The sequence below is a fragment of the Mya arenaria genome, chromosome 8 (genome assembly GCF_026914265.1).
Source record: "Mya arenaria isolate MELC-2E11 chromosome 8, ASM2691426v1".
NCBI lineage: Eukaryota > Metazoa > Mollusca > Bivalvia > Myida > Myidae > Mya > Mya arenaria.
Genome location: NC_069129.1, coordinates 65692395 through 65715702, shown reverse-complemented (window position 1 = coordinate 65715702; position 23308 = coordinate 65692395). Strand labels below are relative to the sequence as shown.

Genomic DNA, 23308 nt, shown 5'->3' with positions numbered 1-23308 from the left:
CAATGCATTGAAACTTACTAACATAAGTACCACAGTTTACAATTAATTTATTTTTAGCAGTTTTTTCGTATTTTTCCATTAAAATAGATTACTAGGTATGTCTACCTAGTAGAATTGATTCCTTATGCGTGATTGGCTAGTTGATGTTATCACGTAATATTACCAAGTTAGGTATATAACTTAAATAGTCCAACGATGTAGGGTTAGCCTTTGTAGCACAGTGGATACAACACTGGACTGCAATTTTGGCGACACCGGTTCAAACCAGGTTTCCGACTCTATTTTTTTTACATTTTGGTGTTTTTTTACAATTATGATATCAAAGAGTAAAACATTTTATTAAATAATTGTCCTGAGATTCGTTACAGAAAAAAACTTTTTTTGGTGCCAATCTGGTGTACAGTCCCTTAAACAAACTTGGCTTCAATTTTTATGAGCACAACATCTTGACCAAGTTTGATTTACAGTCAGATATCATTATTAAATCTGAAGTTATGACCCTTTATGTCAAATGAACAGCCAGATTGTTATATTAACTCTGAGTTGACTTGTGGATTCATGAGGGCATAGTCTATACATGTTAATAGGCCTTTCTATACTTTTCTTCTTCAAGTAAAGATCACTTTCTCGCTTAGCCATTTCGCAATGAGGTAGGAATACAGTAACAGAAACATTCACAAGTAATTGTATTCTTTATCTCCCAGCGTTCTGTTTTTTAAGTGCCAGACAGAGAGCGATCAATTGAATATAGCATAATATGTTGGATCACATAACAAGGGATTGAAACCTGTGGTCTATCGCTGGTTCTTAATCTATGATTTTCCTTGTTCTTCCAGGTTAAGGGTAGAAAATGTTTCAATGTTAAGAATGTATGTATCACACAATACAACATTCATGTGGAATGTAGTATAGCTATTAAAAAGTTCTTCTTCAACTTTAAAACGCCTTGCAATAACAATTCATTTAACTTTAATGGTCAAAATAGGATATCCAACAGTAGCTGGTTAGGTTTAGTTACGAATTTGGACGAAGTTAAGTAGAAGAGAGCTGCTTAAGCATTTCCTTTATCAAATGTCATCTTAGTTGAATTGACTAAGGGAGGCAATCGAGATATTGATTTCCTAAAAAACTTTTCTTAAGGTTGAACTATCTTCGTACTCTTTTTTACTTGGGTTTAAAAAATGACGTCACATCTGTCAAAATGGTGGACTAAGAACACGAAATTCCAGCAAAATGAGGTTGTTTATTTTTGCAACTAACGAAAATATGAGAACATTAATACCATTAACATCAGTGGCATGAAATAGATAGCGGAACCGGGATGGACGGCGTTAAGCAGCTGATGGGCGTGTGCGAGGCGGGGGACGCAGCGTCTGTGGAGGCACTGCTGGAAGAGACGGATGGACTGCAGGTGGATGCTACGGACGACATCGGCAACACACCGCTCGCCGTCGCCGCCGCCAATGGACATGACCAGGTATAAATTTATATAATATCTTTGACCTAAAGGACCATTTTATTGCTTGTATTTCTTTCTTTTGTAATTAATTAAATTTGTTAATTATTTAAACCTTGCCGTACAATAAATATACACTGTATTTGATGTCTTTTAATACGCTGAATTGATGTTTATTTATATATCTTGATTTCGGAGTAAAATGTCAGAAAAGACTTGAGTTATTCTCATAGCCTTGGTGTTATTGTTGTCATCGATTGCTTCACAAAAAACAACAACCCTCGCCATCACTTTCAATCTGTTCAGTATATTTAATTGAGATATTGAGACATTTTTAAGTTTTGATAAGTGCCTTTATAGTATAGTTAATTTGTGCATCTGCTGTAAATAAAATTTGTTTATGAGATTAAACTTTAAATAAAATACATTAAATTCACATTTTTTGTTTATACTTTTTGAAATGTATTAAAAGAAATGATGAGTTTTATGGCAGCATAGATTTAAGTGATTAATGATTAAATACTTATCCGAGACCTATTCACTAAATCTAGCACAGCCATGATTAATGTATGCATAATAAATCTATGAAATGAGTTTTATCCATGTAGAAGTATTTATAAAATGACAAAATTAAATGAAGATGAAATGTGATATTAATAAAAAAAAATATTTTCCCTATCAGGTTGCCCGCAAACTTATGATGAGGGGAGCTGCTGTTGATAAAAAGAATCTCTATGGGTGGACTCCAGTAATGCAAGCAGCAAGATATGGACATGCCAACATCATATCCCTCATTCTTCAGCACCAAGTTGATGTGAATGGTTTTAATGCATATGGCATGTCAGCTTTGACAGTTGCTGCAAGTGGAGGCCACCTTGCAGTTGTTCGACAGCTGGTAGAGGCTGGTGCAGACATCATGCCACAGGGTAGCTCATGTGAATACACACCTGTCATGGTGGCAGCCCAGCATGGCCATGATGCCGTGCTCCGCCTTCTCCTGGATAGAGGTTGCGATGTGAACCAGCGTGTACCTTCCACTGGGGTAACACCTCTTATGCTTGCCTCATTGAATGGACACATGACAACAGCACAGATTCTCATAGAAAGAGGAGGGGACCCTAATCTTAGCAATGTTCTAGAGCACACTGCTTTAGCTGTTGCTGCCATAAGAGGAAAGCGTGAAGTTCGAGGTTTCCTAGAAAGAAAAACCACCACTAAAACTATAATTGGTATATTTTACCTTACTTAAAGATTTATTATGAATTGCTGCACATTGAACTGATGTGATCTTCATAAGAAAGTTTAAAAATCTGTCAAATATGCCTTTATACAGTTTACCGTAAATGACTGGTTATAAGACGATAGGGGGTATAAGACGCAGGGAAAAAAATCTATGAAAAATCCGAGAAAAAAACTTTCAATCTACGTTTTTGGTTAAAAGACGCATAGAAAAAATGTCAAAATCGTCCAGCATTTTCAGCCACCATGTTTGTTGACAGTGACAAAAAATTTTTTTTCGTGAAAATGGCGATGGTTATCTTTAAAACCATACAACCATACTGTCGAGAATGAAAAGTTATGTTATGCAAAAAATATTTTGACAGTGCCCAACTTTGCTTTTTTATATGTATGTTTGATTATTGTTTAATTCAATTTATTATTCAAAATAATATTGAATACCGTAATTCACAAGAGTTCGGACACCATAAAAAAATTTTTTTTCGCTCTCCGAATACATAGAAAATTATCATTTTTACATTTTATTTACATGTTTGTTTAACCTGCCTTTTTTCTTCATGTTTGCTTTTTACCACTTATCAATTTATCCGTAGTAATCAATGGTCATAAACTTATTTATTACACCTATAAGTGTAAATCCTTCATGAAGTTAATTAAAACACCATTGCACATGCACTGAACTGAATAAACACATTCTATTGGCTTCAGATCAAAGAGTCACACTGTGTGACGTCACATAACTTACAGTTATACCCACGAGGATCTCGTGGAGAGCATGGACATTGCTATGCAGGATTAATGTATAACTGTACGATTATTGCTTCATATAGTCTATAAGTGTGGTACAAGTTTGAAAGCTTATTGGCAGATCGTTTTACAAACATGCCATGTCGATGTTTTCTTAATCCCTTGATTGCCCTTGTTGTTTGTTTAATCCTCAAATAAATATATCACACTTCCTTTTCAACAGGCAATAAATCGTTTAGGATGGGTAGTAACTAATTAAATTGTCACAGTGGTGTATACGGTTAGGTAATCTAGCCAGGCATTGTAAAGATAAAAATCAATAATCTTCGTCTGTGAAACTTGGTAACTATGAAAGTTATGATTGATGTCCTTTGGGTGTCCGAAAATTAGGTACGCAAAATAAATTATTTTGGGAAATAATTATGGGTGTCCAAATATTTAGAGTTTCCGAACTCTTAGGTGAATTACGGTAACTTGAATCGAAAAATATTTTTGTTGAAATTATAAACGTCTTACGATATACCGTATCCCGATCTTTAACTGCCGTTTTAACCCGTATATACTCGATCAATATGACGCGAGTAACATCCCTTTCTACATAAATCTAAACAAACTCTCAGCTTGAAATTGACCTCAGAAAAAAAGTTCAAAAAATTGTTACTGGGTATTATACGCAGGCATTTTTTTGCATCAAAATCTGAGGGGAAAAAGTGCGTCTAATACCCAGTCATTTACGGTATTTCAATGTGAAGATGTTTTACTGTATCTGATTAATAGTTATTTTTGCTTTACTTACCATTAATTCTACAGTAACTACGGTAAACAAATACCTGCATATTAGTCAGTACAAATGAGCGCATTCCTAAGTAACCCAGTTAATTAATAAAACAAAGTAATAAACTTATGGAAATTTGTTGGTTACTTTTGTCAGAGGCTTTCTAAATGAATAGATCAAAAATTGTTCAGACATATCATTGGTGAGGGTATAAGCGTAAACATTAAGTAATATTGTCTTATGAAACTCTGAAATACTATCTGGTGCTAAAAAAATATCTCGTGAACAATATTTTTATTTGTTTGTTTTCAGAACCAGAGGAACGCAAACCGGATATAATTGAAGCTGCAAAACAAGGTATGAGTTGAGATCATTTGCCTTTACATAATGACAGTGATAAATGTTTATGTAAATATATAATCATACAAAAGTAACATGTACAAACATGTAAGTATTCTGGCGAATGACTGCTATAAATTTAATTCAAATACATAGAAATTACCGTGCAAGGAGTGTGTTTTTTCTTGTGCTAATTTCAACCACTGTACTAGTATTTGGTCAATTAGCTATTTAATCTTATTTTGTATTAAAGTTTATTTATTAATGTCCCTTTATCAAATATTCTATATGAGGACTGTATGTGTGTGTGTGTTCCAGGTAACATCCAGCGTATCCGAGACATTCTGGAGGTTGATGTAAGTCAGCGTGACACCTGCTCGGTCCACGATGGGGCCACGCCCCTCATGTTCGCTGCCATGACGGGACGGATAGATATCGCCCAGCTTCTCGTGGAAAGAGGATGTGACATTAACAAGCAGGATAACATAAGCGGCTGGACGGCTCTCATGCAGGCTACATATCATGGGTACACTCTTACAACTTTTTTGAGTGAACATTTCAAGAATCATGCAAATATAAAAATTAAATTTTGTTACTTTTGGAAAAAAACTGTCTAAATTGTGTATATACAGAATATGGTTAAATATTTGAATTAAAGTATCCGATGTACAATTATGACTGTCATTGCATTGAGTAATTTTGTATTTAGTGCCTTGTTTCCCAATACCATCTACCATCATATACGTCCGAAAAAAATAAAAATTATTACTGGTGTTGTAGTTTGAATGTTTGTTCTTTATTAATCTGAAATCCAGAATGAAATGGCCTGTTTTGCAATGTTCTAAGAACAGAAAAAGCTTTTCCATTATTTGTTTAGGTATGAATTTTACATATATATACATTTTCCCGTCATAAAACCCTTTTAATTGATTCGAAAATATTATGGGGTCACAAGGCATCCAAAATTTACATAAATGCACACCTGATACCTGAAATGTGTTGTAGCCAAATTTGCCGTGCATTACAAACATTTTTATGACATAATTATTAGTCATAAGTTGATGTAGTATAGTAAATGCATGTAAACTATTCAAATTGTAATAAATCCTGTATATATCTGTTCATGATAGTTACTGGTAAGTAGCATTTTGGCCATGTGTCATTCATTTTATAATTACAAATTCACTTATTTAACAGGAAGAAGTCTGTGGCAATATTTCTTATCAATGTTGGTGCTGATGTGTCTACGCAAGCAAAGAATGGTTGCACAGCTTTTGATATGGCGTCTTTGATAGGTAAATATAATTATGTCTTTTACAAATTGCAAACTATTTCTTCCTTAACAGGTGTAGTTATTACAGTTATAAAGTGTTCATTGTTCAAATGTTTCCATTATTTTTTATGCTGCTTTTCTTTAATGTACGAAGACAGCAATAACTATAAACCTTATTGAGAGGCACAACAAATGCTTAATTGTTAAGGTTTAAGCCAGATTTTAAAAAAGGCAGGGCGTTGCAAAAGAGGGGCCAATAGGGTACATTGTATTGGACTGTTAATGCTGCACTCTCACAGATTGAACGTTTTGACAACTTTTTTAGTTATTGTCCTGGAACGAGCCAATTTTTGGGAAAATCCATGGAAACCAGTTAAATTAGACTGCTGACAAAAAATTAGATCGCAGATATTTGTTTTTAAGTTCAAAAAATGATGTTTTATGTATTTTTCTTAAACCGTTAGTAACGGTTTAGGCCATGAAACATTAATTTTTGAACGGAAATATGAAAATCTACGATATGATTTTTTGTCAGCAATCTTATATCAGTATTGCCTTATACTATAGATCATACAAATGGACATGGAATAAATTGTTCGTTTCATTTAGTCCCTATGTACTTAACAAATATGGTATAAGGAGTTTTAACCTAATTTTTATGCCCCCGAAGGTGGGCATATTAAAATCGCACCGTCCGTCCGTCCGTCCGTCCGTCCTGCTCTGTAACTTTCCCTTGTATGGACAGATTTTAAAATTACTTGCCACATGTGTTCCACATACCAAGACGACGTGTGGCGTGCAAGACTCGTGTCCCTACCTCAAAGGTCAAGGTCACACTTAGTGTTTATTCACAATGGAGTGCTGCATATAAGGACATAGAGTATAGGTTGTCGTGTCCGGGCTGTAACTTTCTCTTGTATGGACAGATTTTAAAATAACTTGCCACATGTGTACCACATACCAAGACGACGTGTTGCGTGCAAGACCTGTGTCCCTACCTCAAAGGTCAAGGTCACACTTAGTGTTTATTCACAATGGAGTGCTGCATATAAGCATAGAGTATAGGTTGTCGTATCCGGGCTGTAACTTTCCCTCGTATGGACAGATTTTAAAATAACTTGCCACATGTGTTCCACATACCAAGACGACGTGTCGCGTGCAAGACCCGTGTCCCTACCTCTAAGGTCAAGGTCACACTTCGTGTTTATTCACAATGGAGTGCTGCATACAAGGACATAGGGTATAGGTTGTCGTGTCCGGGCTGTAACTTTCCCTTGTAAGGACAGATTTTAAAATAACTTGCTACATGTGTTCCACATACGAAGACGACGTGTCGTGTGCAAGACCCATGTCCCTACCTCTAAGGTGAAAGATACACTAAGTGTTTATTCACAAGGGAATTCTGAATATAAGGACATAACAGTGTAGGTTGTCAAGTATGGGTGGTATTCTTTTATGTTCAGAGGAAATTTAAAATAACTTGCCATATGTATTTGACACATAAAGGCAAGATCAACTTTTCATGTACTGACCTTGTTCGTAGGTCAATGTCACATTCGGGGGCATTCGTCACATACTGTGACAGCTCTTGTTCTCACTTTTTTCCTCAGACTGGATATTATCTATGCTAGCTATTATATACTGTTTAATTCAGTTAGTAACATAAAATGTATGTTTCAGATGATGTGGACACAGAACTGTTGCGACTCCTGGCCAACAAGACGATGCATGTTAACAAGGGGGATAAATCTGGCCTGGCACGGACTTGGAACAAACAGAATGGCTCTGCCTCGACCATGCCTTATACCTCAGATCAACTGTAAGTGGCTTACCTCACTGTTAAATCATTTAGCTTCATTCTCCTTTTTCATCATGCTTTTTGTTTAAACTTGATGGTTAGTTCTGTCTTGTTGACCTTGTAATTTGTTGTGTTGTAAGACAGTAGGGATCAATATGGTAACTGGGCTTTAACTGGGCTTTTCTGGTAGTTTTGTATGATTTAGATTGTAATGATTATATATTGCATGTTATACAGTATGAGTAACGGTTGTTAATATGTGATCACTGCTAACTACTGAAATATTATTGGGTCAAATCTTTGCTACAAACTTAAACCTCATATTACAAAATTCACAATGTTACATTATGTTTTTTGGGACATTTTAGGATGGATGACCAGCCTAAAAGTGGATTGAAGGTAAAAACTTCATTGAAGACCTATTTTTTTTGGTAAATTATGAAAGCAAACTGTATTTTTTTATTTCCTTCTGAACAAACCCATTACATAAAGAGCCCAAGCAAAGATTTTGATTGCACATGTTTTATTTTTTTAAACAAAATGTTTATTGAAGTTAAAAAAATCCAACAGTAGCAGAGCTCTTAAATCATAAATGAATACGACAACTTCCTACTTTGTGATAGAAATTAAAAAAAGAAAAATAGTCATTGCACATGAAGTTTTATTTCATTGGAAATAGATACACTTTGAAAATAAAACAAAACTGCATGGCTGACTTTCATTTATTTTGAATATCCTTTAAATGATTGGTTTAATTGATTTACAGAATGTCAAATAGTTTTGCTTCATTGCTTAACAGGGATGGTTAAATCGATTGTCTAACCGGTTTCGCAACCTGAAGATAGGGGGGACATTTAGCAGCAAGAACAGTAACCGGCTGGTCCCACTCACTGTGGACGGACAGACTGAGAGCTTCCATGATCTGCCAATACCTCCCAGTAGACTCAGCCCCCAACTGGTACCCGGCTTGTTACAATATGAAACATTTATAGAGGGAATAATAAATCTTAAGCAGGAAATTGTATGAAACAGGTATTTTCTTTGATTTGGATAAAGTTAGCCCAGTAGTTTATTGATACAGGTAGGTAAATATTAATTCAGGTAACTACTATCAAACAATTAAAGTATTACGATATGCTGCTAGCGAAGGTATTTCATATTTAATTTTACAATTGGTATCTCTGGTTTACACCCTATCTATGTTATATGAAAATGATGAAATAACAATAAACTATGCCGTTAAAACTTAGCAGACATGTCTTGATTGGCAGTCTTAAACTGATTTCAGGGTCCAAAGAAGAACAACTTTGTGATGGATCCTGTGGCTAAGTCCATGACGAGCTATGAAACAATGAAACAGGAGACGAAGAAAAGTGCTGCTCACTACACCCTGGTAAGGGCACACTCTGGCTGCTGTATTACATGTGCTATATGGTGATAGACTTATACAGCTGTTTGTGAAGACAACCATGTTTGTGGTTTAGTTTGAAAACAATATCAAAAATAACTCGATGAACTTTGTAAGTAATGATAATGCAGGCCTTAAACTTTCCAATCGTTTGCTTCAACAAGGGTGTTAGTAATTGAGAAAACCCGACAGTGTTTGTTTATGTATAACTTGTAAATGCAAAAAGATATCATGTAATTAACCTGTTTTCTTGGTAGTTTCATTGATACACCAACATTATCAGTGTGTTGCAATAGCTTTGGTATTGCACCTAAACCTCCTTGTATAAACTTGTATTTCAATTTGTGTCATCAGCTCTGCTGTCACTACAGCCCCATAAGAACAGTATACTTTAATGGATATTGCTTCCTTGTTGTAACTGAAGAATACATTCATTTAATTATAAGAAATTAAAACAACGGACACGTGATACAACACATTTAAATAAATAATCACAGCAGTGTTAAGGCATAACAATAATCATAACAGAAAAAGATCTGAATCAAATTTGATGCATTGAAATAATAAGTCAATTGAAATGATTACAGGATCTATTATAAATGTACATAAATGTATTACAGGACATCAACCCTCCACACCTGAGCAGTGACACCCTGAAGCCAGTGATTCCACCGTTCCTGCCCCCACCCTCATTTGACCTAGACAGCCCCTCCCGACCATGGAGGCCCAGCAGAGCCAAGACCACCATGACTGGCCTCGATACGCCAAGCTCTCTGGTAGGCTACTTTATTGACTTGCATATTCTCGAAAATCGAAAGCTATCTGGAATATTGTTGTCAACTTTATTGTTTATTTTGATTTTACATGTATTTATGGTTGACTTCATTTAATATCATTTGGAAGTGTTTTGTGCCAAAGGTAAAACTCTTGTTTGATGTTATTAAGGTCGAAATGAAAAGTATGCTGTAGATGACTTAAGTGTATCTGTTTTACGTTCCCCAGGGTTCTGGTCATGAGCGGCCTGTCTTAAGGCCCATGAAGTTCCTACAGAGCAGCAGTAGCGGCTACAATAACCAGGTGTCACCCACTAACTCTGGAAGGTTCACACAGGCCAGCTCAAACCCAAGCCCTAACTCATCAGGTGAGGTGTTGTTGGACTTTTGCTACAAAATAAAGTACTAAGTCTTGAATATTTATGTGTCAAATACTTGATTGTTATGAGGACTTCAATACAAAGTTCATCCTTGTTTCATCGTTTCATAGATTAGTTTTACATTATTTTATTATCAGAAATCTGTCGTGATTTAAAAGCCATAATGATGATTTACCATAATCCAAATATACTGATGTGTGTTAAATGTGGATGAAATGTTGTACCTCAGGTGACTACCAGGGAACAGGTCTCTTTATGCCCCCACCGTCCTCCTATAGTGGCTCTGAAAGGAATGCCATGTTTTCTCCACCAACTCATGGATCCTCCAGGCTTTTTATGCCAAGGTATGTGGGGGATGTAACACACAGTGTCAAGGTATGTTAGAGACATTGTCTTGCTTGTAGTTTAGAAAAATAAATGAATGATTTTTTATTGTCTGGTTAGCAGAAGGGTTAGCTTTTCACCTAGGGGACATAGGTTTGATTCCTAGCCTGAGTGCATTAGAGTTGGGTTTGTGGTCACCAGGCTGTACAAGTGGGTTTCCTTTGGGATTTCAGGTTTCTCCAAAAACATAAGACAACACTTTCTTGTAACATTGTGCCAATGAGAGTGATGAATATAAAGTTGTAATATAAACTTGTTTAGCAATCATTGTAAAATAAATAAGTTTAAACTAATGTATTGACGATTGCTTAGATTATATCATAATCTTTAGAATTGTCAATGCAGTTGTTATTATTTGAATATATCTGTAAATGCTTAATTGCAATACTCATTCACTAATGAATATTTTACCAGGAAGTCACCAGGTTTCCGCGGCATGTCCAACACTACGTCCCCGAACAGTTCAGCAAGTGGAACCAGCGGTACAAGCTCATCTGTCACCCCTATACGCTCGTCCAGGGGTCGGAGCTGCTCATCCAAGGGTAGTACCACCTCCACCCTCACACCCTCACCATCACCCACCCCGGGCAAGGTGAGGCTGTTTGAATATACCTGCAATTGTATGATATTGTTTGGTCTTTTGAATCAAATGTAAGAAATGAAGAAGTCTAAACTAAAAAAGTATAATTCAAGGATGGTGGATTGTATTTAACCTTTCAGTAATATGAAATAAATTCTTGTGTTAGGTAAACATACTGCCTATATATATATATATATATCTAATGTCATCTAATATATATATATATATATATTAGATGACATCCAAATGTGTCTTTCTTGAGGTTTTTCAAATAGACGGCTACTGCACACATGCATAAAATTGTACAAACAGTTTGCTTCTCAATGACTGCATTTATATATTATAAATAATGTTCTTCCTTAACAGTTTGCGGATGATGCCGAGCCATTGTTGAATTCTGTCTGCATTTATACCACAAGATATGTTCTTCCTTTACAGTTTGCTGATGATGCTGGGCCTTTGTTGGATTCTGTAAATGAACATGAAGCAGGAACTGGGGGTATGTTTATGTATTGAAACACAATATTGGGAATGAGGGCCAATGAGATATTCATATGGTAACTTATATTCATATGGTAACTTATATTCATATGGTAACTTAAAGAGTAAATTAACAGTAAGAGGTATACTTTAAGACTAGGTCAGGGAAAAGTCAGGGAATTTTTAAATGGGTCTGGGAAATGGGCAAAAGTCAGGGAATTTTTTAATCTGAGATCCAGGGCCATGTAACAATTAGTAAAATAGCACAAAAAGGAATTATTTGAGTTAAAAAAAATGAATTAAAAAAAAGCCATACACTATATAGTATAAAAAGAGGTGGTAACACCAATTGTTTGGACTGGGAAAATTGGGATTTGTCAGGGCAAAGTCAGAGATTTTATTCTCTATTATTTGTGGGAAACCTGCTAATGCCACCTTGACAATTTGATCAGGGCTGCCAGTTTTCCTCTTTTCAGCTGATTTCCTCTTTTTTTGGCAACAAAACTTAAAACATAATAAATTTGCCCCTTTGTCTGATCTATACAAAAAATGATTTTTTGTATGAAGTGTGATGGGGATTCTCCTATTTGGTACTAGTTTCATTTTTTTTTTACAAATTTTCATTGGCATTCCTGTTTGATACAATTTTTAATTCTCTAAAATAAAACATTAACAAGTTTATCACTTTTGCAAACAGAATTTGAAAAAAATAAACTGTCTGATATATTCCTGCTGTATGATAGTTCTATGGTGCTTGTCATTTCAGATGAGCTATCTGGCATCCTGAAGAAACTTTCACTGGAGAAGTACCACCCTATCTTTGAGGAGCAGGAGGTAGTTTGAATCCTAGTAAAACCCTGTACTAACCTAGTCCAATATTCACTACTGTCTTGCATCTTAAAGTGACACTTGTATTTAAAATTAATGCATACACAGTGTAAAGATTTACAGTGATCAACCATTGTCTCATAAGGCAGAAATACCGTGTTTTCTGCAGCTTTTTTTCAATTTAAACATGGTATTCTTCATGTTAAAAAACCATTGTTTTTAATATTTATTCATTGTTTTCGGTATATTAAAGCAATTGGGAGCAAGAGTGCATTTTTAAGTTAAAGATTCAGTCTCACAAATTATATCGTACACTTGGTTTAAAAATGTTTTAAGTGTAAACATTCTGCTATTTGTAACATGTATATCAACAGCAAAATTCACCATAAATTGTTTTAAAAGTAGCACTTCAACAATATATGATATTTGAGGCCATATTAGTTTTTTTAAATGGGCTTCTTAGTCTGCTGGTAATGTTCTTCATCGTATATCATATAGCAGATTTTTTGCAATGCCAAGAAATTATTGCTTGGTAAAATATGCCTTATCCTGTGGTGGTTTTTCAAAATGTAGAATCTCAGTTAATAAATGCTATTAGTTATCTTTAACAGTACCGATTCTTATCCTACCTTTAAAGTTTTAATCTTAAGTACATATTTTCATGCCCCTCTGTGAAAAAGCGAGAAATATTGCTTTGCACATGTCAGTCCATTGGTTGTTCTATATACAAAACCTTTTCCAATTGATAACAAGAGAACACTTGGGCCTAAGGGCCTCAAACTTGATGCATAGGTTGGTCATAACCTTTAAATACCCCCACAGGCATTTATTGTGAATTGACTTATTGGCTGTCAATAGGGAGGCATAGTTGTTTCACAAACATCTCTTGTGCTCTCCATCCTATAAGGCTCAATTGGGAGCATTTGTCATGTGACTGTGACAGCTCTTGTAATGGTTTTATTGAGTAAGAACTATTCCAATACACTCAACTCTTACATACCAGGTTGACATGGAGGCGTTCCTGACGTTGACCGATGATGATCTCACAGAGTTGGGCATCTCACACGTCGAGTCTCGAAGACAGATACTTTCAGAGATCACCGAACTTAACACAGGAAAGGTAAGACACTGGTTTGTGGTTTGTATACACAATGAATGGATGAAATTTATACAGTATGTTCAATGCAGAGTCTAACTACATGACCATTTTGAGGTTGCACAATCAATCATGTTTTGCTATAAATCAGGCTTGGAGAAAGAGGCTTTTGCCTTTTATTTTAGGGAAAATATTGCTTGTCAGGGTATGCAATTACCAGAGGTTACAACAACATTTTGGGGAAAAGTGCACAATTTAAAAAAATGTATTTTTATTAGGAGCAATGTGGATAATAAAATGGTTCCTGTCATAGAGTAAAAAAACCCTCATGATTATTGCACAGTTGTTTTATATTAATAATTGGCCTACCCATGTTTCAGGCGCGGGACCGGCGACAGTTCCATGACACGATGCAGTCATTCCAGACAACATTGAAGGCCCGGCAGTCAGATGTCGCCAGCAGCTGTAGCAGTGCAGGGTAAATTCAAGGGGAAGAGTTGGTCTTAAATATTAACAACATATACATCCAGGGGCAAAATTTATTACTATATTATTTATTTGAAAGAAATACTAGTACATACAGTGATTGCAAAAGACCAACGGACCTCGGACTAATTTGATAAAATTTCCTGAGGTCCGGTAAACTCTCAGAGAATATCCTTTTGTATGGATAAGTTTGCTGGCTGCACCTTTGAATCATATTCCATCCTGCCTTGCTCAATACAGTATGTATCTGGGTCGTGCAAACAAGCTTACATCTTCTGACAAAAGGCCAAAACTGAATCTTTCTAAGGAATTGATCGCTGAATAATACTGGGCAATTTCTTTTCGAATGACGTAATATGCAAAATGCGCAAAACTTGAAATAGTGTAAGATTGTTAATTACCTTTTTTAATGTTTATTGCCACATAATTACTTGAATGAAAACAGTTTAATGTTATTTTTTGCCTGTAAACTATATACAATATAGAACATTCAAGTGCCTGTGTTTATTGCTACATTAAAGTGAAACACTATTGTTTTTTGTGTGTCATTTTTTTATCATATCTTTTATAAATTATTAAAGATTTATTATTCAAGCGTTCAATAAAAGCCCTTAATTATCAAAAAATGTTGTTATGTTGTGAAACTATTCAGTCCTATAACATTGTGTGATGTCCTGTAATATTGATCAACTTTTCCAATGACTGTTCATGTATACAAAAAAGCTGTGATAAGCAGAAATGGGCTTTAAAGTAAATATGATATAAGCAAACGGTATGACATAGGTTCTTGCTACAGATCACAGTCTCTGATTGGTACTTTTTATAGTATTTTACACTTCTTTTTAGTGTAAAAGGTATTTTACACTTCTTTCTAGTGTACAACATATTTGATGTACCAAACACTGACTTAATATTGAAAAAAATACTATTAAACCCCTTTCTTTTTGTGGCTGTTTGACTGAAGGGTTTAAGCTATATAGTTTTGGAAGGGTGTTGCACCCTGTCCTATTTTGGTAGCACCTTTCTGCCCTCATGGAGACCAGCATGGGTGCTTTTCTGTCTTCATAGAATTCAATGCTGTCAAATAGTTGTTTTGTTTTGATTACAACTTTTTATAAGATTATAATTACAACCATATTTTGCATTTGAAATCTAATATATCTTTAAGCAAACACAACTGCTAACGTTTTCTGCCAAGTTCATAATGTTCAAGTTTTTCTCATCCTACTGATATGTGCTCTTCTTTATTAGCACCTGTCCCATTTCTGCAGCACCCTGTCCTTTAATAAAACCAGGCCAAAACCCTGGAATGTAATCACACTTGAAATGATCTTCAACACTGCTGATCATGGTACATGCCTTGTTTTCCTTCTGCTTGTATCTGTCATTACACTGTATTGGTGCAATGGTATTGATCATGTCTTCACTAAATGTGTATGTTCATTTTTCAATGTTATTGATCATGTCTTCACTAAATGTGTATGTTCATTTTTCTATTATTATTTTTTTGTTTCAGACAGAACTGGTTGAATCCAGGAGAGATAGAATGAGACCAGCTTGCCTCAATGATCTGCTAGATGTTACTTTCAACACCACTGCTGTCTGCCCAGTCTGTACATGAACAGTGTGTCATATGAAAAGGGTGTCATGAAAAGGGTGTCATATGTACTTGGTGTCATAGGTACAGTGTGACTGTGTGTCATGTGTACAGTGTGTCATATGTACAGTTCGACTGTGTGTCATATGAACAGTGTGACTGTGTGTCATATGTACAGGGGGTCATATGTACAGTTCGACTGTGTGTCATATGAACAGTGTGACTGTGTGTCATATGTACAGGGGGTCATATGTACAGTGCTTCATATCTACAACGTGATATATTTGCAGTGTTTCATATGTTACAAGTAGAGTGTCATATGTCAAGTGTGACATATGTTACATTTAGTGTGTCATATGCAGAATATGTCACATGTAGTTGGTCGTATGTACAGTGTGTCATATGTTACATGTAGTGTGTCATATGTTACATGTAGTGTGTCATATGTACAGTGTGTCATATGTTACATGTAGTGTTATATGTTCAGTAGGGAATATGTTACCTGTAATGCGTCATATGAACAGTGTGGGATATGTTACTTGTACTGCATCATATGCAGGATTCTGTCCACACTTGGCCAGAATCACTCTCTGGAATTTTATTAGGGGTTATTTTGTTATATCGAGGCCTTTTACTGGACCATCTAGAATTGACCAGTCATCAAAGTATTATTGTAACTAGTCAAGATGACTTGACTGAAGTTTACTAGTTAATCCATTGATCAAGGCTGGTATTCAATATTTGTCTTAATTGGATCTGAGAACGAAGTAGCTAATCATATTATTTGTTATAAATAACTGACCAGTACAGTGAATGAAGTCACTGATGTATGGTCATTAGATTAACTTTGAATTTTGAATACCAACACAATTGATTGTTTGTTTGACAACTAGCCACTTTTCAATTATTGTCAATAATAGACTTATAATTTATGTACTGATTACTGTGATCTTAAAATAGACTATTTTGTTATGGAATGATCTGATGTTTGACTAAGGGTAGAATTGATGTGCAGGGATTTACTCCATGCCTGTAAAACTTGAACAGTTATTGCATCATAATTATGTACATTAACATGAACCAGTCACCACTAATGGAGCCTACCATCATAAAAATTGAGTAGGTATTATTTTTTGAACGGTTACAAGAGCAGTACTACCAACGTGAACTTGTACCACTACGAAGTCGTACCAGATTCAGAGAAATAATCTCAGGCGTTTAGTAGTTAAACTTCTTAGACATTATATATCCTTTAATAAAAGATTTAGTATAAAGATATATGTAAATAAGTATCTTATTAAATTCATGTATTTTTATGCCCCAACTTATGGGGGTTGCATATAGATTTGCAGTTGTCCTTGAGTCCATGATTCAGACCTATTCCGTCCATAAGTATTATGCAAACTTGTGTCATTCAAAACTCCAAAATCATTTGACCTAGAGTCTTGAAACCTTACAGGAATGTTGTTGAGATGATGAAGTTGTGTACCTGGAGTTTCATATACATCTGCACATAATAAAGAGATAATTATGGCCCTTCAATTGCTTGAAATTTGAATTTTCTAACTTGTGTCTTTCAAAGTTCCAAAACTTTTTGATCTAGGATCTTGAAACCTTGGGAGAATGATGTTGAGGTTATGAAGTTGTGCACCTGGGGATTCATCTCCCAGTGCACATACTAAAACCAGAGTTATTTCCCTTGAATTAGCAAAAAATGGCATTTCTGGACAGGGGTCGCTCAAAACTCAAAAACTATTTCTCATAGAGGCAAGAAACCTTGATGGAATGTAATTTAGGTGATGGAGTTATGAATCTAGGGTTATGTTGCACTTACCATAGTGTAACCAGAGTTATGGCTTGTTCTTTAGCAAAACTTGGCATTCCTATACTAATGGCACTCAAAACTCCAAAACCATGTGACCAAGAGTCATGAAAGCTAAGGGGAATGTTGTTCAGGCGATGAAGTTGTGCAACTGGGGTTTTGCTTCCTGCTGTACATTGTATAAGCAGAGTTTTGGCCCTTGATTAGCAAACATTGGCATATTTGCACTTGTTGAACTTTTGTCATTCATAACTTCATACACTCTGGAGATATTTCAGGAAAGTATTTTATGTAATTAAGTTGTGGAACTCATAATTTTGATGCACATTTATGGATAATGGACAAAATAATAGCCCTCGCTTTTTTGACAAGCGCAGCAAGTGTGCAATAGACACATTTCTCGTTTACTTTATTTCATAATTATTTTGATAAAGTTCACTTTTTAATTGCCAGATATCAATATATACTAGTATGTGGTAAGAACTATATTGTTTATTCATAGGTAGCCATCCTTGTTGTCCACACCCCCAAATCTGGTACAACTTTGCAAGTTCATATTGGTATGACTTTGTAGTGGTGTGAGTTCATATTTGTACAACTTTTGAATGGTGCAAATTCATATTGGTTTGACTATGAAGTGGTGCGAGTTCATATTGGTACGACTTGGTAGTGGTGCGAGTTCATATTGGTACGACTTCTACTGTTAAAGTTTGTATTAAGTTTGAGATTAATGTTTTAACAATGTCATGTTTTTTATTTCAGATATTTAATGCATTATATCTGTGATAATGCTTGTTAGTATTTTATAGTCCCATTTCATATGCTATTTTACTGTTTCTACATTGGCATGATTTTATGATGTTGTGCTAACGATGTCAGGAAGTATTAAAAGGGTCGTCAAAATGAAATCCGTCCATAATAGGTTGTTTTTTTCTGTCATTTTTTTCTGCTATGCAAGACAATCTGCTGATATCTCTACAATTTATCTTTCTCAGATATATTTACATAAATTACTGTGTTAGTTTTGTTGTTTTAATATACATGTATATTATGGTGTTTTAATGAGTTTTATTCAAATTTTAACAAACCATTTTACTTTTTGAATTTACATTATATGTGTACATGCAAAGTTTTACATTATGTTTATGGTGCTGTTTTGTTTATAACACTTATAGCCACTGATTCTCACTGGGTTATAGATCTGTGTGTTTCTGTTTTTACATGTATATTTTCTGTCAGCTATGTGTTCTACAAACAATGATCAACAAATCACCAAAGGCTACAAATAGTTTGTTTCTGGTACATGCCTTTTTATGCCCATACAAAAATAGGGGGGCTTAAAGACTTTACCTTGTCTGTCTGGACATGCAACCGTCTGTAATTATTATGCAGACTTGTGTCAGTCAAAACTACAAAACTATATTACCAACAGTCATGAAAACTTAGGGGAATGTTCATTAGGTGATGAATTTGTGCATCTGAGGTTTCGTTTCCTGCTGCACTTATTTAAACCAGATTTATGACCTTTGAATTTGCAAAAATTGGCATTTCTGGCCTTGTGTCACTCAAAACTCCTTCAATCAATATGCCCAGGAGTCATAAAAGCTTAGGGGAATGTTGATTGAGTGATGAAGTTTTGCACCTTGGTTTTTGTTTCCTGCTGCACTTAGTAAACCTAGAGTTATGACCCTTGAATTAGCAAAATTGGCATTTTTGGACTAGTGCCCATTAAAATGATTTCACCTAGTCATGAAATTTAGGGGAATGATGTTCAGGCGATGAAGTTGTGCCTGTTTGTTTTGTTTGCTGCTGCACACATTTTATCCAGAGTAATGGCCCTTGAATAAGCATAAATTGGCATTTTTGGACTTGTTGAACTTATGTTGATCATTAATGTTTTAACAATGTCATTTTTTTTATTTCAACTTCGAAATTATTAGTCATACACTTATGAGATCTTTTAGGAAGGTATTTGATGTTATTAAATTGTGGAACTATTATGATGTATATTTTAAATTTTATGGAAAATGGACAAAATAATGACCCTTGCTTTTATAATAAATGCAGCATGTGGGGGGCATCCATGTTATATGGACTCATTTCCAGTTAATTATTTATTACATGTACAAAAACATTATTTGACTCTGAAATACATTTCCTGTTTAGTTACTTTTTAAAGTGGTATGTTCACAAAGATTTATTTACAGCTCTTTAAATTTGAAAAGAAAAATATTTGACACTTGAAGTTTATGGTGTGATCAAAATATGAGTGATATGGAACATAAATGTATACAAAATGTGTTCTCTTTTACTAAACAATTTGTAAAAACTTGACAATAAGCAGGTTTAAAGGTGAAAATGTTTCATTTTGCTGGGTTTTTTTTATGAATTTGATGGAAGAAATCAATATGGCCACATTGTACCATCAACAATATTCAAATCATGTACTTTGATTAAAGGAGTTCTCAAATTCATAAAAAAATCACCACTTTTTTTACAATATGTACTTATCATTAAGTTTTTAGCTCCACTGGCCGAAGGCCATGGAGCTTATGTCGTCACAGATTGTCCGTCGTGAGTGAGTGCGTGCGTGCGTGCGTGCGTAAACTTTTACTTTAAACGACATCTCCTCTGAAACTGATAAGCGGATTTTGACAAAACTTCACAGGAATGTTCCTTTGGTGGTCCTTTACCAAAATTGCTCAAATGGTTCCGGTCCATTGCACAATATGGCCGCCAGAGCTAAAAATAGCAAAATCTTTAAACGACATCTCCTCTGAAACGGTTCGGCAGATTTTGATGAAACTTGACAGTAATGTTCCTTGGGTGGTCCTTTATTAAAATTGCTCAAATGGTTCTGGTCCATTGCACAATATGGCCGCCACAGCTAAAAATAGCAAAATCTTTAAACGACATCTCCTCTGAAACGGATAGGCAGATTTTGATGAAACTTGACATTAATGTTCCTTGGGTGGTCCTTTATTAAAATTGCTCAAATGGTTCCGGTCCATTGCACAATATGGCCGCCAGAGCTAAAAATAGCAAAATCTTTAAACGACATCTCCTCTGAAACGATAAGGCAGATTTTGATGAAACTTGACAGTAATGTTCCTTGGGTGGTCCTTTATTAAAATTGCTCAAATGGTTCTGGTCCATTGCACAATATGGCCGCCACAGCTAAAAATAGCAAAATCTTTAAACGACATCTCCTCTGAAACGGTTCGGCAGATTTTGATGAAACTTGACAGTAATGTTCCTTGGGTGGTCCTTTATTAAAATTGCTCAAATGGTTCTGGTCCATTGCACAATATGGCCGCCACAGCTAAAAATAGCAAAATCTTTAAACGACATCTCCTCTGAAACGGATAGGCAGATTTTGATGAAACTTGACAGAATTGTTCCTTGGGTGGTCCTTAACCAAAATTGCTCAAATGGTTCCGGTCCGCTGCACAACATGGCTGCCAGGGCAAAAAAATAGAAAAACCTTTAAAGAACATCTTCTCAGAAACCGATGATCAGATTTTGATGAAACTTAACAGAAATGTTCCTTGGATGGTCCTTTATCAAATTTGCTTCAATGGTTTCGGTCCACTGCACAAGATGGCCCCCAGAGGTAAAAATAGAAAAACCTTTAAACGACTTCTCCTCAGAAACCGATGAGCGTATTGCAATGAAACTTGACAGAAATGTTACTTGGGTAGTCCTTAACCAAAATAGCCCAAACAGTTCTGGTCTGCTGCACAACATGGGCACCAGAGCTAAGAATAGAAAAAAACGTTAAACTACATCTTCTCAGAAACCGATTATCAGATTTTGATGAAACTTTACATAAATGTTCATCGGGATGCCCTTTAACCAAAATTGCCCAAATGGTTCCGGTCCGCTGCACAACATGGCTGCGAGAGTTAAAAATAGAAAAACCTTTAAGGACTTCTTGTCCGCAGTCTTCACGAAAAACATTTTAACCTACTAGCCAGTTGGACTAGCATAATGGCATATTTTACTAGTCCGAATGACAATCTAGTAGTCCGACTATTTTGCCACATTATAAAACTGTATGCTTGAGGTAAATACCTATTTCAATTGAGCAGCTTGCAGTTTGAGTAAACATTTCTTTATTATGATGCTCATGCAGTGATAGGGAGTGACATCCTTCTGTTGGGAATAGTGCTCCTTGTTTTTCAGAACCTATGGGTACTATGTAAAAACAAAAGGCATCTTGCTTGAATAGACTGTAATAATATCAACATGGTTAGAAAAGAAATGCCATGCTTTAATAGCTTTGATTACATTTTACTACTGAATTACCTCCCTTTAATAGAAAAAAAAAAAATGTCTTAATTTTTCACGTATAGCATCTTTAAATAATTTTTAAACAATAATAATTTATGAGTAAACATATAAGCATAAAGTTCTCACAAAAAGATCAATTTAAAAACCTTACATTTATACATAGGAAAGTATATATAGACTGAACATTAATTTTCGTTTAAGTGACATTCTGAAAGTTTATGAAACAGCTATTTTTAGTAACTTAAATGGCCGAAAAGTGTAAGTGAAACACCAAGTCGATTCTATCTCGTCAGTTCTTGTTCAGGTTAGATATTTGCTTCATAATCTATTCAGATTAAATGTTAACCGATGATCAGATTTTGATGAAACTTGACAGAAATGTTCCTTGGGTGGTCATTAACCAAAATTTGTTAAATGGTTCCAGTCCACTGCACACCATGGCTGCCAGAGCTAAAAAATAAAAAAAAACTTTATACGACTTGTCGTCGAAACCGATGACCTTTTTTCGATAAAACTTGACAGAAATGTTTGTTTGGTGCTCCTTTACTCAAATTGCCCAAATCATTTCGGTCCACTGCACAACATGGCAGCCAGAGCTATTAAAGTAAAAAATTTTTTTAAATAACTTCTCCTCAAAAATTGATGATTGTATTTCTATGAAACTTGACGAAAATGTTCGTTAGGTGGTCTTTGCTTGAACCTTTTGGCCAGTGGAGCACAGGCACTGATGTGCCTCTTGTTTCTTAAGTTTTGATGAAATTAAAATATAGATGTTTGCTTCATTTAAGGTTACCCGGTAACATTTAATCAAACACCTCATTGACTTTAATCTTTTGGAGAATTACCTGGGCCAAAAATATCTCTTTGTGAGCTTACCACTTAATTGCAAAACAATTAAAAGCAGCACTATTTATGTCCATAAACATGAAATAAATGTGAAAAGAAACCTTATTTCTTTGTTCCTTTTGTCTCACTTTGTAAATGGCCGTCTTTAAAAAGGATGTTTTGTATGGCATCTGTCTATCCAAGGGCAGCTCTTGCTACATGCAACATGCAATCTTCATAATACCCCCAGATATATATTTCTGGGGGCTATATAGGAGCTGCCTTTTTCATGTCACGGAATCCTGTGATGCATGTCAGTCCAAAAGGATTGTACCTTCTTGCAAGAAAGGTCAAAGATTTTAATATGCACCTTTGATTTGTGTGACATTTCACTTGGTCTAGAAAGAGTTATGGCCTTTGACTAAGTACAAAATGGTCTATCTTATGTTACATAATTATATTGCCATTAGTATTGCACATACATGAAACATCATACTATGAATGATGGTCAGTATGGGAAATTACGCACCAACAATTTGTATGACAAACACATGTTGTATTTTTGTTCAGAATTTCAGAAGAGATTGACATTAGACCAGGGGATGCTAGGCACTGACATTTCACTTGGATTAGAAAGTTTTGACTTAGTTCAAACTAGGCTGTCTTTTGTCACATGTAGCTGTAGACGTATCATACTTGTGTACTTCATGGGAATATTGTTCAACATAA

General features: G+C 35.1%; 1 protein-coding gene across 1 annotated transcript; it reads left to right on the top strand.

The window, feature by feature from the left end:
- Positions 1 to 1192: 1192 nt before the first annotated feature.
- On the top strand, positions 1193 to 22705 carry LOC128243325 (ankyrin repeat and SAM domain-containing protein 6-like). Its single transcript, XM_052961030.1, has 18 exons — positions 1193 to 1477; positions 2139 to 2685; positions 4530 to 4574; positions 4875 to 5082; positions 5754 to 5851; positions 7510 to 7648; positions 7996 to 8026; positions 8427 to 8585; positions 8916 to 9020; positions 9656 to 9811; positions 10038 to 10176; positions 10418 to 10532; positions 10987 to 11164; positions 11591 to 11651; positions 12399 to 12466; positions 13464 to 13580; positions 13937 to 14034; positions 15559 to 22705. The coding sequence occupies exons 1-18, from the start codon at positions 1322 to 1324 to the stop codon at positions 15590 to 15592; spliced, it is 2454 nt and encodes an 817-aa protein (XP_052816990.1). The 5' UTR covers positions 1193 to 1321; the 3' UTR covers positions 15593 to 22705.
- Positions 22706 to 23308: the final 603 nt, after the last annotated feature.

What these genes read in the sequence shown, in the direction of transcription:
- LOC128243325 (XM_052961030.1), top strand. Translation starts at nt 1,322, where the DNA reads ATGGACGGCGTTAAGCAGCTGATGGGCGTGTGCGAGGCGGGGGACGCA. An exon ending in CCTTATACCTCAGATCAACT is followed by an intron (nt 7,649 to 7,995) that starts GTAAGTGGCTTA and finishes GGGACATTTTAG; the next exon opens with GATGGATGACCAGCCTAAAA. An exon ending in GTAGACTCAGCCCCCAACTG is followed by an intron (nt 8,586 to 8,915) that starts GTACCCGGCTTG and finishes AACTGATTTCAG; the next exon opens with GGTCCAAAGAAGAACAACTT.